The following is a 14315-nucleotide window of genomic DNA, read 5'->3' as shown; positions in this document are numbered from 1 at the left end:
ATTATTTTATTTCAAAGAGGAAAGGTGAACTTGCAGCTCATAGTTGCTCTGACCTGCTGTCAGGCCACATATTCAGCACCAGAGAATTATATTAAGAAATCAATTTAAATGAATGTGTGACTAGAATTAAAATGAATGGGTGCTGAATTCTACCTCACCTGTTGTCTTTACAATTCTCCAGTCCCAGTACAGTTTAAAGGTGTAAACCTGTGTTACCTGTACCTGAATCTGGGCCTGCACTTGCTGGGTTCCACCTGGTTTCTGGGTTTGGGAAATTGGAGTTGTTAAGAACTGTGTTTTAATGGCAGGCTGTGTAGCATAAGTTACTTTTTGCTGCTGTGAAGTCTGCTGTTGGGTCTGGACTGTAACCTGTTGAGCATTTATCTGCACAAGAGAAAAAAGGCATCAATTACATTTAATTATTGAAAAAAAATCTGCCAGGAATAGCAATAAAAATAATCACTAGATGAAAGCCTTGATACATTTATACAAGTATTCAAAATTAAAGTATTTAATTAAAAGCTTCTCTCTCACACACAACACTCACACAACAATACACGTATTAAAAACTAGCAACCAGCCAACCACTTTACAGAAAAAATGAAGCACCTGAGAATCTGTTCCCTCTAGATACACCTAAGATTCACCCCTAGAAATCCTGACTGACTCTCTAGAAGTGTCCTGATCATCTAGAACCAAGTTTTACAACCACAGAACCACTTCATAAGTTCATGGGAGAGCAGACAATAGTACCTTTTGCTGCACAGTAGCTTGTCCCTGTGCAACCTGGGGCTGGATGGCTTTCTGCTGCTGTGCTGCTTGGTGGTGCTTGAGTTTTAGCAGCTGCTGGACATGCAGTGGCTGTGCAACTACTGTCTGGCCTCCTGAAAATTACAGAAATAATTGGAACTGTAAGAGTTTTCAGTTTATTGCTTTGTCCCAGTAATCAGAGGTTGCAAACAGAGATTCTACTTTTACAGACCTCTACATCTGCACAGCTTTGAGCACTAACAACCCACTGACTTTAATGGGAATAAGACATGATTTTGACAGAGGAGAAAATTTCTTATCTAAGAGCATGAGTAAGCTAACTTTTTGTTTCAACAACAATCTTCTTACAAGAAAAAAAAAATCTATACTACAGGAGACTGCTATAAAATACAATTCTTCCTAGTTCCAACTTGCATTCACATACCTGCTGCTTTCTGTGGCTGCCCAATGGCAACACTAATGCCTGCAACAGTCACAGGGAGTGTGGTGACTCCTGCAGATGACACAACAGCAGCTGGAACAGACACCACTGGAGGCTTTGCCAGAGCAACCTGCGCTGCTTGTGGAGTCTGGGCCTGGATCTGTCCTTGTGCTTGGAGCTGGGAAGCAGGAACACGAGTCTAAGCAGTAAGGAATGAAGATTATTGTACCAGCACAGAAAGATTTGCTGCATATAACAAGTGATTATAAAGTGATAGCTGGAAATGTTTCTAAATGTAATGGCTCCTGTACAGTGACACAATTCAGAGATGGTATCAATGGGTAAGTACAATGTAAAGCTATTTATGTTACAGCTCTTTCTTCTGAAGAGCAATGCAAAGAGCACTTGTGAGTGTAAATGACCAGCACCCAGTTCATTTAAACCAGCCAAAGCGACATGTTTGAGACTGGTTTTGCCAAGCCAAAGCCAACTCACCAGGCGTGCCACTTGCAGGTTGGTGACCGTAGTGCCCGTGAGGACAGCGCCAGGTCGAGGGGCTGTCACAGCAGTGAGCTGCTGAGTTTGCTGCTGCTGCTGCACTTGCACTTGTGCTGTTTGCTGCTGGGCTCCTTGCTGTGTCTGCTGTGCTGCCTGCTGCTGGGGGAGCTGCAGCTTCTGCTTCTGCAACTTGATCAGCTGCTCCTGCAGAAATCAAACATTTCCATCATTTCCAGTGGTTTACAACATGAATCCAAAGCTTAAAAGGAGAAACATTCTGTACACATAACTCTAACAGAGTTAAGATCAAGTATCTGAAACATAACTCTTTTACACAATGGCTTCCAGTGAGTAAACAGTAAGTGCTTTCCATCCTGCCCTACTCTACTAGTGAAAGTGCTGTCAAAATCACTGACTGCATGAAATTTTAGTAGAATGAAATTTAAGAGAGAAATACATCTCACTCTAGGCCAAGAAAACAGGACACAACATTGCTAAGGAAGCTTATGGTAATGAGAGCAATGTGCTATGTTACTTCATGAGCGTTTCCTCACCTGTGACAACTTCCCTACAGCTTTTAATTGAGCTGGAGACTGGGCTTGTGCCTGAGCCTGGATCTGTGGGACCTGCACCTGAGCAGCCTGCTGCTGCTGTTGCCTCAGAAGCTGGAAGTGAGCAGGGGTGATGGTTTTGCCTGACAGCTGGACTGTTGGTGTAGCTGTGAATAAAGAAAAACCAAAATGTTATGACAAATATTTTTCAGCATTCAGTTTAACTCATTAATTTCACCTGAGAAGTTGAGCTGTTAAATGCTTATTTTTCTGCTCTAGCACATTTTGTGGATTTACTACACGTAAGAACACATTATCATGAGCATGATGTAAAAGCAGAGTAGATCATAAAATACAAGGGCCTTTCTTCACAGTGGTTTTTAGTCAAGGCAGTCAATTCTAGTGTTTTACTACTAGATTGTTAACAATATTTTTGAATTGCAATGCCTAGGGGCCAAGCTCTCTATTGCCATACTTTATGCAGAAATACTGGACAAAAATGCAATCTGAGCACCAACAATAAAGCAAGTTAAAAACCACAGCCCTGTTTAATTGTGTCCCAGACTTCCAACACTGCAGGACTGTGCTGGTGGATCTACAGGAATCCTGGGGCCCTTCATGCACTAGTGGGCAAAGTCCCTGAACACAGGATGATTACCTGGTGTAACCTGGGTCACCAGAGACCTTGTCTGTGTCTGCACAGGGGTGAGGTTGGTGGTGACCACGGCTGAAGCTGTCACAGATGTCACAGCACGCACGCCCTGGGTGGAGGCGATGGTCACCAGCTCGCTGGACGCCGCCGGCGCCGCGGCCGCGCGGGGCTGGCTGTGAACCACCTGCGCAGTGGCCGTGCCTCCCGAGGTCTGCAAGGGAACACAGTCATTACTGCTCCATTCCTGTGCCTCGGGTACAGCTATGGAACCTGCTGGAAATGGAACTACCCTCTAGGCAATTTTAGAAATGAGCATGAAAAATGCAAAAGGAAAAAAAAAGCCCAAATCTGTCTAACGCATCTGTTTGGATGCGTCTTAAAATCAGCATGTGGTTAAATATAGGTTGGATATTAGGAAGTTTTTCATGGAAAAAGTGATAAAGTACTGGAATGGTCTGCCCGGAGAGGTGGTAGAGTCACGATCCCTGGATGTGTTTAAAAAAAGACTGGATGTGGCACTCAATGCCATGATCTAGCTGAAGTGTTAGGGCACAGGTTGGATTCAATGATCTTGAAGGTCTCTTCCAACCTACACATTCTGTGATTCTGTGAAATCTTTTTCCAACAGGCTGATCACCAAGCCCTTCACTCCATTACAGACATTTGATTTTAGTACCTTTCAATATTTTGCTTTATCTTCCATAGTCTTAAACCATTAACATAATAATAAAGATCATAATTAATAAAGCACAAAACAATTACAGGCTGAAAATATTAATGACATAATACATTGCTTTTAGCAGCACTTGCCTATAAACTATTTTTAACAGTATTAAGCATTTTTTTCTGACAAACCATTCCAGTGTGTTCTGATGTTTTAGTAAGAGAGAGAGGTTTGGTAAAGAACCCCAAGAAGCACATGACATTTGCAAAAAGCAGAACTTCTGACAACATGAAAAGCTAAAGATATGCTGATGAAACATGCAACCCAGTGTGTCCAGGGACACAACTAGTGACAGTCCACTCACAGTCAGCGTCCCAGGTATAACAGGTGAGGCCAGACGTTTATTGATGGGCTGGAAGGTGGCAGCAGGGACCCCAGCAACAGTGTTCACGATCACATTCCCACTCACTGTAGCTGAAAGACAGCCAGGATTAAATGTGAGATTCTGAAAGTGAAAACCCCAGTGTCCCAACACCTCCTATGCTCAATTATAAAGTCTCCTTACCAGTCTGGATGCTCGTCCCCGTCACTGCTGTTTTGATGGTGCCTGCCTAATTAGAAGACAATTAAGGTAACAGTTCAGAAAAATAGTAAAAGGAAACTGAGCATTGCTTAACACAATGCTGTATTCCAGAAGTGACAAAATAAGAAAAATACAATGGAACACACAGAGATTTCTGCAGCTGTTCATGGACTCTACAGATCACAACAACTAATTCATACATCTATCAGAATTCTGCCTCATTAATGAGTAACTGTAGACCAGCCAAGTGTGTGGTAAACCTTGGTCACTGGACATCCCTGTCAGCAGAAGAAGGGAGCATATACCTTACTCTGGCACACCAGAGACAACCACTCATACAGGAACATCACTGAGCACTTCATACCCAGCAGTGCTTGTGGGCCAGGACACATCCTCTTTGTCTTTCTGTTGAACTCTTGCTCTTCAACAAGCAAAATAATACACCACTGCCTGCACACATTACTATGCAAACTGGATTGGCTCTAAATACAAAAGCCACAGACCAGTTGACAGATTCATTCAGACTCTAGGTTTAGGGAAGACATGAAAACTTTGCACAAATTTGCAGTAAAAGCTCCATAGTATGTCCTGTAGGATGCATCATTTCATTTGCCTTGGAAAGGCTAATGAATTTTTTGTTTTTAAGCTCATTAACTGAGTAGTTCTTACAGCTACATTCTCTTTTATTCTCTGCATTCTGCAAGTTCTCTGTACAAATACTTGTCATTGACCATGCACATCTATTCACTCAGACTTCATTAAACAAAAGTTTAAAGTGAAAAAGGAAGAACCACCTTTGCATGGTGTTTTTCCACCTCAGAATGCCAAGACCTGTTGCTACAATGGTATGGATAAACTTAAGAAATGAAGGAACTGGAAGATACCCACCATAACCAGGGAAAGCAAACAAGAAAAAATACCTTTGATCTCACTATACTGACCTAAAATTCTCTTCCCAGAGAAAACACGGACACAAATACAGCACACACAGAAGAACTGCAGTGACTACATCAGAGGCACTGAGCTCTCCCTTTCTTACCAATACTGCTGTGTTGGCCACAGTAGTGACTGCAGTCTGCACCACTGCCTGTGGCTGCTGAACTACCTGTGCCTGTGGCTGTGGCTGTGGCTGGGCCTGGGCCTGCTGCACGGGGGGCTGCTGGGGGGGCTGCTGGCCCGCCTGGGGCTGCTGGGGCTGGGGGCCCGTCTGCTGCTGGGCCCTCTGCTGCTCCGCCAGCGCCTGCAAGGCAAGGGGCACCTTCAGTCTTCAAGTGTGGAACAAGCAAGATGTGATGGTTTTCAAACAAAATAAAGCAACAAAACCTCTTTATTTCTATCCAAACCCCCCGCTTAGTTCTAGCCAGAGACAGCTCACAAAGCTGCCTTCACTTTTCAAGTCCAAGTTACACAACCTGACTCATTTCAAACTACAAGCTGTACTCATGGTTTTATGGCTTAGAGCATAGCACAACAAGTATCATCCACAAGCAAGGACAAGTAGTTCTTTCTGAAAAATATAAGAAAGGAGGCTACAGAATGGTCAAGAATTAAACAAGATTTTTAAACGTTTTAGTATCCTTTGCAAAAATATGCTCCTCATTGGTTAAGGGGTCTGAGTGTGACAAGAGGCCCAAGGAAAGGTCTTACTTTGGGCCTTGGTTATCTAAAACCCTGTACATGAACAATGTGCAGCTGCTCACAACATCCACTGTACTGCCAAACTTCTCCCAGGAGGCAGCTTTGTTCCTACCTCATCTGCTGCCTATTTTTTTTAATTACTGCAGTCATTTGTGCAGCAGAGATAGGAGCATACCTTTTTCTCTTTGGCAATGCGTTCTGCTCGGAGGGACGCGACTTGTATCGGAGGGAGGGGCTTATCATAGTTGATTCCACTAGAAACAAAAAGAAGACAAAACACACAATATTTAGAAATAACTGAAATGTTTAAAAAAAAAAAAAAGAAAATAAAAAGGAATACTTTTATGCAATTTGTAACTCCTTCAAGATAGGGAGTTCTCACCTTTCTGCAAGCACCGATGCATGCTTTGGATTCTTCTGGAAAGGATTCATGCCAAGTCTGAAATTGAGTAAAACTGTATTACTGGAGACAGAAAAACCTTAAAAACAGTATTTCATTTCACATATTTTAGCATATAACACTGCAGTTTGGGTGAAGTTTCCATGCTATTCCTGCCAGTACTGGAGCCTGCATACAAATAAACATTTAAGAAAGACTCAGAGTAAATACTAAATAAATACAGAAAAACTGCAGGAAGATACATAGAAAAGAATGTACTACTAAATAACATAGACAGCAAAATGTTTACAATTCAGGCAAATGGATAGATATAAAGCAGATTAAAGAAATCCCCAACTGAGTGCAATTCTGCTCTTAATGACAAAGAGCAAATTCCTGCAGTGAGACTCCAACACATGAAATATGGAGGTGTTTCCAATAACACAGAACACAGAGAGAGATATCAAGAACAGAGAAACAGAGTGTAGAATAACTCTGGGTTTTGAGAGCCATTCAAAACACAGTTTCCAGGAGATCTGTGGTGACAGGAGATCAAATGATCCCGGGTAAACTTACAGAGGTTTGATAGGTGGACTCCTTTTCCCTGCAATCATTTTCATCATCTCAAAATGATTAGTATAAAGCTGCGTGTGGGTTGCACCCTCATCTTGAGCATAGATCTGATTGGTACGAAGTGGGCGACTGTTTTTAGTCTAAAAAAAGAAAACAAACCAACTTTCAATTGCAAACTCACCCAACAGGGCATTTTGTCTATGTTTAAACACAAGGCGCGCTCGTAGATTATTTAAAAACACTCTCCAACATATCTATCACAGACTGGTTCCTGCCTCGTGTCACTGATAACTTACTGTCACACAAAACTCTATGGGAAATATATAAAGAAAGAGCAAAAATAAGGAGCAGTTCTCACGGTCACACTGGCATCAGCACTTGGGGACATACAAAATGGCAAACTCTAATTTGAGAAAGAATCTTTGCTTTAGTTTAGATTTTGCAAGTTTAATTCATTACCCAAACCAAAAGCCCATTAGTTTATAGTTATGCACAGCGCACACGTAAGATGATAAAACAAAACCATCACTGCACTGCTCTCCCAACAAAGCTAGGTTAACATCCACACACCATGCCAGTCTAACATTTGGCTTCTCCTAAGCAGAAACTGCCAGTCAGGGACAAACCTCCTTAGCAGTGAAAGAATGGGACTACAGCCACAAGTTCTGGACTCTCCACCCAACTCTGTCACTAAATTGCTGTGTGGTTTGGACGAAGGTGTTCACAGTCATGGAATTTGTTTTTGTTTCTGTAGCGTCCTATCATCCTCATTTACTAAAAGGTGTTTCAGGCATCAAATTCACTATGTATTTGTAATCCACTTAGACTCTAGCATGAAGTTCATTCTCACAGATCTTAAGTACCATCAGGATAAGATACATGGTGGTGATTTGATGGAAAAATGCCACCAAAGTGGCAGTTTAAGTGAAATCACAAACTTCTTGCATGATCTAAAATTTATCTATCAAATCCAAAAGCTGAAGTCTGGTGTCAATCCACTGTATCAACAAAGAAAGGAAAAATAAATTTGGAATTTTAATTGATGTTTCAGAACTCAAGTAACACTCAACATGGATCTCATATGAATTATCTGCCCACCTCCATTGCTGCTAAATACCACAGTGTCTAGATTTGATTTTGAAAGAATACCAATGCACACCTTATAAATACTTTTTGTCTTCTTTTTAGGATTAGCTTCGTACATTAGCTGTAAAATAAGAAGGAAAGTTAGATGATCTTTTGTGGAAGATTTTGTTCAGGTGCTTTTTCTTTTCAAAGAAATCACATAAAATAAGTGGAAATCCTGATGAGAATAATTTAAAAAGATCTTTTAAAAGTTATTTATTTACACTGTTGAAACGTTTAACAACAAAAAAAAAAGTGTTTATGGAGATAAGGAAAAAAAATTCTACAACTTAAGGTACAAAAAAGACGCATCATTCCACGTGAACTCACCTTTCCTTCCTCCCTTGGGATTATGACGTTCTCGTAGCGGTTGCGGCACTGCTTGGGCGAGCGATAGACTCTGCTGCAGGAGTTAACAACATCACTGACCAGGTCCCAGTTGGGAGTGTGTGCTGGCGACACAACAGCAAGGTTTAGAGGAAGCTCTAGCAGCTGCTTCACTGCCTGCAGCAGAGAAAGGTACAAATGCATCGGGTGAGAAATCGTTGCCATCTTCCAAACCTTCCCTTACCTGTGTGTGCCAACACACCATTACACAGTGGGACAGCTCAGGGCTAAGGCTCTGTGTTCAGCTAGTCACAGAGAATAAACAAGCATAAGCTGCCCTAATGCTGACTGATGTGCAGGGAAACAGCTTAAGATTGGTATGAGAGGGACAGAGAGCTGCTATTCAAGTGCTGCTCTCCCCACAAAGGTGGGAAGAACTTATAGAATCCAACTAATCTGAGTAACAGTAAGTACTTTCTAAAACAACAATAGGGCTTAATCATACATTTTGTAGTTTAGCCTTTAATTTCTCCTTAGAGGAGCACAAATAGCAGGCAATCTGTTCCGAGTTATGACAGCAAAATGCCATTAAGAATTAGAAATAACGTTGAAGAGATAAAGTGCAGGAATAAAAACATAATGACAGCAGAAGCTGCAGGTATCATCTGACCTGCAGAAGTGCCCAGTCTTCACTGATCAACCACTCTGGATTATCCTGTCCAGCCTCAGTAGCTGGTTTGACAAGAGTTGGCAAAGGCTTTGCAAACTGTGTCTGTTGCTTCAACAAGATGTTCTTCTTTTGCTCTTTGCCCTCTCGGCGCATTTTCAACATTCCCGGAGTTGCTCGATCAAAGAGTGAACGAGGTGGGATAACTGTCTCCCCATGACGCTGCTTCTTCTTTCTACCTGCTGCTAAGACAAAAAATAAAGCATTATTGGTAGATACTGCCATTCTTTGATTCCTCTGCCTACAGCTGCAAAATGCTCATACATGTACATGACACTGCCTCTGAAAAGCAGAGTCAGGAACCAAACAGAGCCTGTTATAAGGTAAGACCAGCCCTGTCGTAACTGACAAAGTAGAATGTCTGCTTTCTAAAACTGTCCCTTAAAGAACACCTTTATGTCCAAAGAGAAGACACACCATAAGAACTGGGCCTTCCAGTGATTCCACTGCTTCAAGGCCATGGTGAGACAAGAATTTTCATCCTTTCAAACATGCAAATTTGACCTTTACTGCACCAGACATATAGGAGGTATGAAACCCCCCCACTGATTTTTTAAACTTTCAGCGATAAATCTCAGAACAGTTTTGAACACACACTCACCAGAGGGATCTGTTTTGTGCCGTTTCCGCTCCTTCCTGACGTACACTGGAGGCAATTTTGACTCTGGAATGGGGGTGGTATCATACATCAGGCACATAACAGAATCTATGTAGATATCATTATCATCCTGAGGTGGAGTAGGAGGAGTCCAGAGCTGCAGAGAATAAAGTCTGTAATTACTGCAATGTTAACTCTCCACTGATCTTTATGTTTCATAAAATAAAAAGCCTGTTTAGGCTGCCTGGTGTTACTTTTACTTACTGGCATAATTTCGGTTTGTCCATCTGGACCTTCATAGACATATTCCTAGACAACAAAAAGAGAACATAATTCGAATGATCCAACTGAAACCTGAAGGGTAAAGGTATTCTCAGAGTAACTGTTAAGAAATAACTATTTAGAAAAACAAGACTAATCAGCAATTACTTTGTTGTATGCATCCTCCCGAGTGTAGGTTAGAAGATCCTCTTCATCCTCCCAAAGCATTTTTTGCTCTCTTTCCTTTAACTCCTTCATATGCTGGACTTCCCAGGCTTTCTTTGCAGTTTTCAGATCCATCTAGATTAAAGTCAGACTCCTTAGAAACTTTATATAGTAACAGACACTGGATTAGAAGTCATCAATTTGTAGTTTTATAGATAAATACCTTGAACTTTGACATTTTCAGACACAAGAATCTTATAGCAATTTCTTAACAGATACTTTCACCATCCTTTGGAAGATAGTTTTTGGTCTTTGTTGAGGGTTTTTAAACCATCAGTATAAAGCAATCAAAGAATTTCAGTTAAACAATGAAGACAACCAGAACACAGGCTCACTGAAATTAATGAATTTTTTTCCCCTGCTATCAATGGAGTACAACAAATATTTGCTGAGCCAGGCTGAAAGCAATTCCCATTTTCTAAGAAGACTATTAAGAGCTGACACCTGCTTAAACCAGAGAATCCCAAAATAATGAGCTCTCTATAAGACATTATGCTGTTCATAAGGTACAGCAAGAAAAGATTACAGAAGTGCCTACAATATATTCCACATCATTGGAGAAACTTCCATTTCATGTTGAAAATATAATAAATGTTGTTCTGTGACAGAATAACACGGAAAAGAAAGATTTGTTTTACCTCACTCAACCGCGGCTCATTGTCGTCAATTGAACCGTGGAAGAGCTCCAGATAATTCAAAGCATACTTCTCAATTGGAGTCAGCTGAGGGAAGTATCAAAGGGAAAAAATGTTACTTTGAACATAATAAAAGAAATGTTACATGAAGTATCAAAGCTCTCCTTAAAACTCATCTTAACTGTTTAAACCAGCGGGAGATCTCCCTTCCATTTAATGAGAGAAACAACAAAGTTGCCTTAAGGTCAGACTGCAAAGAAATTGAAACATTTGAACTAAACATTACTTTTTAGCCAGATATTCAAGGGAAGTCAGGGTACCTGATCCACAACAGCAACTAACTCCTGCAGCTGTGAGGGCTCTTCAATGTATTTTGTCTCGCAGAGCTCGGAGATTAAAGGTTCAATGCTTGACTCTGATCCTATTTCTTGCATGTGATCATTTGACTCCTCATCCTCTCGTTCAATGCTGTTGAGGGCCTTTCAGAGAGATATATATTAAAAATAATTAAGACTTCAAAATATGGAAAGAAACTCCATAAGGAGTTCACTGAAATGCAACACGAATTTCTGAAATCTCTGCTGCACCGAGAGAAACAATCCCAGAAATTATGAAACTCAGCTTTGGGCTTTTGGAAGTTTTGTCACAAGACAAATGACAAAAGAGCATAAAACTACCAGAAAAAGAGACTGACAGAATTTACCCAAATAAAATGGGATTAGTGCAGCTGTTTAATACTAACGTTGCATAGCTGTATTTTTAATGTGTGTGTTAAGCATTACCTCTATGAATGGTCTTGCAACTTTAGGTGAAATATTTTCTGCTGGAGATGGCTCTTGAGAAAGTACTACAAATTCTTCTGCTTTCACTCTAAATCCAGAATCCTCCATAGGAGAATGAACCTCAAACAATTCCTGAATTGTTTGCTAGGTAAATAGAAGGGAAAAAGAGAAATGCATTCAGATTTTGGGAGCATCCTATTTTTTTTTTCTATAACAGGAGTGCGAGCCAGGATAGTCTGGCTTCACCAGTCATTGTCTCATGTATCTTCAGAGCAACAATTCAGAGCCTATCTCTCTAAATATCCAAACTTATTTCACATTTTTAAAGCTGTTGAGACCTCCACCCTTACAAGCACTGCAAAATTTTGCAGCAGGGTGAAGAAACCACAATATATTAAGTCATGGGTGATGTCTGTGCATCACTATGCAAATAACAGAACAAAACAGATGGACAATATTTGAAAGAATGTGGCCTCAACACTGAGAGTTCAAGCAATCATGAAATCCAATATGCTTTCTTATTAATTCTAGTCCAGACAGACTTCTACTAAACTGCAATGAAACACTCCAACACAGATGCTTGAATTTATTAAACTCTGCAACACGGGTGTTTCAATGCATTCTGAATATTAACTTACCTGTGTTAAAAAGGCCATTGAATAGTCATTTCCCTGAGCAGCTACTTCTCTGATCAAGTCCTTTGTGCCATTTTTCAAAAGTTTCTCTTCTACAGAATTACCACTGACAAGCCTAAAAAAAGAAGGAAAAAAATGTAGAAATCTGGTAAGTAATTTCCAAACCAGCTTTCAGAAACAAAAAGACAAAGTATCCTTAGAGAATACCACTAAATGCTTAAAATGTGGTAGTATGTGGGAGTTTTTTCCTTATGGTACAGGCCCAGAAAAAAACATACTACCACCTTTACGTTAGAGCTTTCTTTTGATCATCTATGTAATTTTTTTAAAAAATCAACAATGAAAAGGATGTCTTAAAAATTCCAGGTAGACTAACAGACAAAACTCATGCAGGTATGATTAATTTATTACATTTGGTGTCAAACCCCTCTACTTTTTCATAGGATACCCTGGCATCCTTTTTATTGAAGGGAGGTGGTTTTCAGCACTGTTTCCACTTTATTGGACATTCCAGATCATCCAGCACTATCTGAACTAACCTCCCACTAAAACATGTTAAAGAGCAGACATTGACTGTCTCCATCACCTGTATATATGGATATCTTTACATCTCCCAATTCTGTCACACCACTCCTGAGCTTTTGCATCCATCACTGGGTTCAGATCATTGTCATAGAACACAACAGTGTCTGCCTCGACAAGATTGACTCCTGTGGAACGGCTGTGAGAGGAGAGGATGGCACAGAAAATGCGCTTGTCTCTGTTGAAAATTTTCATCAGCTCCTACATAAACAGAACAAAAGCAAGGACTAAATAAACCATGCACCAAAATAAAATATACACTACTGTAGCCTAATTTTAAAAATGGATGAAAGCACATCAAGTGTTTCAAATTGAGTACAAAACAAGGCAAATTTCCTTTCCCTGCTGTAGGGTATGAAAGCCTGGGCAGCACATATTGCTGTGCCAGTGGGCAGCTGGTAGGGAACACTTACCTGACGTTGTTCCTGGTTGGCATATTCATCAATCCTCACAAAGGTGAGGAAATGGAAATTCAGGAACAACTCCAGAATGTCCAGCATCAGAATCATCTGAGACAAAATCAGCACACGGCGCCCTTCAGATTTCAACTTCTGAAGCAAGACAGCAAGAGCTTCTAATTTTCCTGTAATTCAAACAGAAAAACCAATGATGGTTTTATACAGAAATTCCATTCATGTGATAGAGGAAATTACTGAAATCTTGTCAGCAAATGTCCCTTACCTGAGTCGTACTGCACCAGCCGGAGGTCAGGGAACTGCAGCAAGTGAGGAGTTGTCAGCTGTTGCAACTGATGCAAGTGTGGAGCTGCCTTCTGTCTCAGGTTGTGCTTAAGGAGTTTCAGTCTGTGACTGTATGAAGGGGGAGGCTTTGCTACATAGAAACATGGGGGAGCAGCAACTGCAGCTGGCAACACGAAGAGAGCACTGCAAAAAGCATCAAAACAAAGCAATACCGATTTAAAAAGCAGAACACAAAATGATCATCAATAATCATAGGCACAGCAATAAAACTCAGTCTTGGCTAAACTTCTGCCTGAATCTCTGGGTCTTAACTCTTGTTAGCTGGGTCCAAGCAGTACTTATTCAAGTGAATCCAAAGGATAAGAATGTAAGCCTAAGTATGATCAGCTAAACTTGGGCTTGAAATTAGGAAAGAGGCACTGAAAATACTTATTTATAAAGATCCAGAGGAAACAGAAGTGACTTATTTTTAATTCCACGCTCCACATAATTTACTGTTAAATAAACCAGTCTAAACCAAATAAGCTCAACAGAAACAAATTTTTAAGCCTTTTTGAAAAGTGCTTTAGAATAATTAGATGTGTAAAGGTTTGTTAAGCAGAGTCAGACATTACCTGTTAATAAGATCCTTCAGAGATTCCTGTTGCTGAACCAAACCCAGGATCATTTCCCGCAAGGGGTTACTCGGGCCTCCGGAGGCACTTAAGGAAAGGCAGCAGTTGACAAAGCCAGCCCACCTCCAGCTGTTGCCTTCAGTGGAAGGCAGCTGGGAGGCCTTTCTGTCCCCAGCCAGGGAGCAAACACTCAGCACGTCCCGGCCGTACATCGGGGCCCGCGAGCAGCGGCGCTCGTTGCCCGAGAAGATCCTGTCCAGGCGCTCCTTCAAGAGCCGGTTCTTCTCCTCAAACGTCTCCTTTGCCAAGAGAAGGTGAATGAAAACCACATTTGCTGCTCATCACAATCAGTGAAAGATTTCAGGTGCTTTAG

At 41.0% G+C, this 14315-nt stretch overlaps 1 protein-coding gene across 7 annotated transcripts in view; it reads right to left on the bottom strand.

The window, feature by feature from the left end:
* EP400 (E1A binding protein p400) overlaps nt 1-14315 on the bottom strand; it is a 47049-nt gene that overhangs the window by 4912 nt on the left and 27822 nt on the right. For 4 of the 7 annotated variants that reach the window (XM_083873784.1, XM_083873787.1, XM_083873790.1 and 1 more), the window contains 26 exons: nt 13943-14241; nt 13309-13511; nt 13041-13210; nt 12632-12828; nt 12049-12160; nt 11411-11554; nt 10949-11107; nt 10632-10715; nt 9937-10068; nt 9772-9816; nt 9511-9664; nt 8853-9091; nt 8186-8359; nt 7890-7937; nt 6734-6870; nt 6161-6217; nt 5954-6032; nt 5180-5380; nt 4123-4168; nt 3922-4031; nt 2900-3104; nt 2245-2408; nt 1688-1894; nt 1196-1391; nt 754-884; nt 217-384 (listed from right to left, as the gene is read on the bottom strand). In XM_083873784.1, the coding sequence (XP_083729910.1) occupies nt 217-384; nt 754-884; nt 1196-1391; nt 1688-1894; nt 2245-2408; nt 2900-3104; nt 3922-4031; nt 4123-4168; nt 5180-5380; nt 5954-6032; nt 6161-6217; nt 6734-6870; nt 7890-7937; nt 8186-8359; nt 8853-9091; nt 9511-9664; nt 9772-9816; nt 9937-10068; nt 10632-10715; nt 10949-11107; nt 11411-11554; nt 12049-12160; nt 12632-12828; nt 13041-13210; nt 13309-13511; nt 13943-14241 (3861 nt within the window). The remainder of the gene's footprint in view (nt 1-216; nt 385-753; nt 885-1195; nt 1392-1687; nt 1895-2244; nt 2409-2899; nt 3105-3921; nt 4032-4122; nt 4169-5179; nt 5381-5953; nt 6033-6160; nt 6218-6733; nt 6871-7889; nt 7938-8185; nt 8360-8852; nt 9092-9510; nt 9665-9771; nt 9817-9936; nt 10069-10631; nt 10716-10948; nt 11108-11410; nt 11555-12048; nt 12161-12631; nt 12829-13040; nt 13211-13308; nt 13512-13942; nt 14242-14315) is intronic. The other 3 variants (XM_083873786.1, XM_083873788.1, XM_083873789.1) reach the window with 3 other exon arrangements.

This window comes from Zosterops lateralis (genome assembly GCF_965231275.1).
Source record: "Zosterops lateralis genome assembly, chromosome: 17".
Lineage (NCBI taxonomy): Eukaryota > Metazoa > Chordata > Aves > Passeriformes > Zosteropidae > Zosterops > Zosterops lateralis.
The sequence above is the reverse complement of the archived record's forward strand: the minus strand, read 5'-3'. Positions and strand labels throughout refer to the sequence as shown.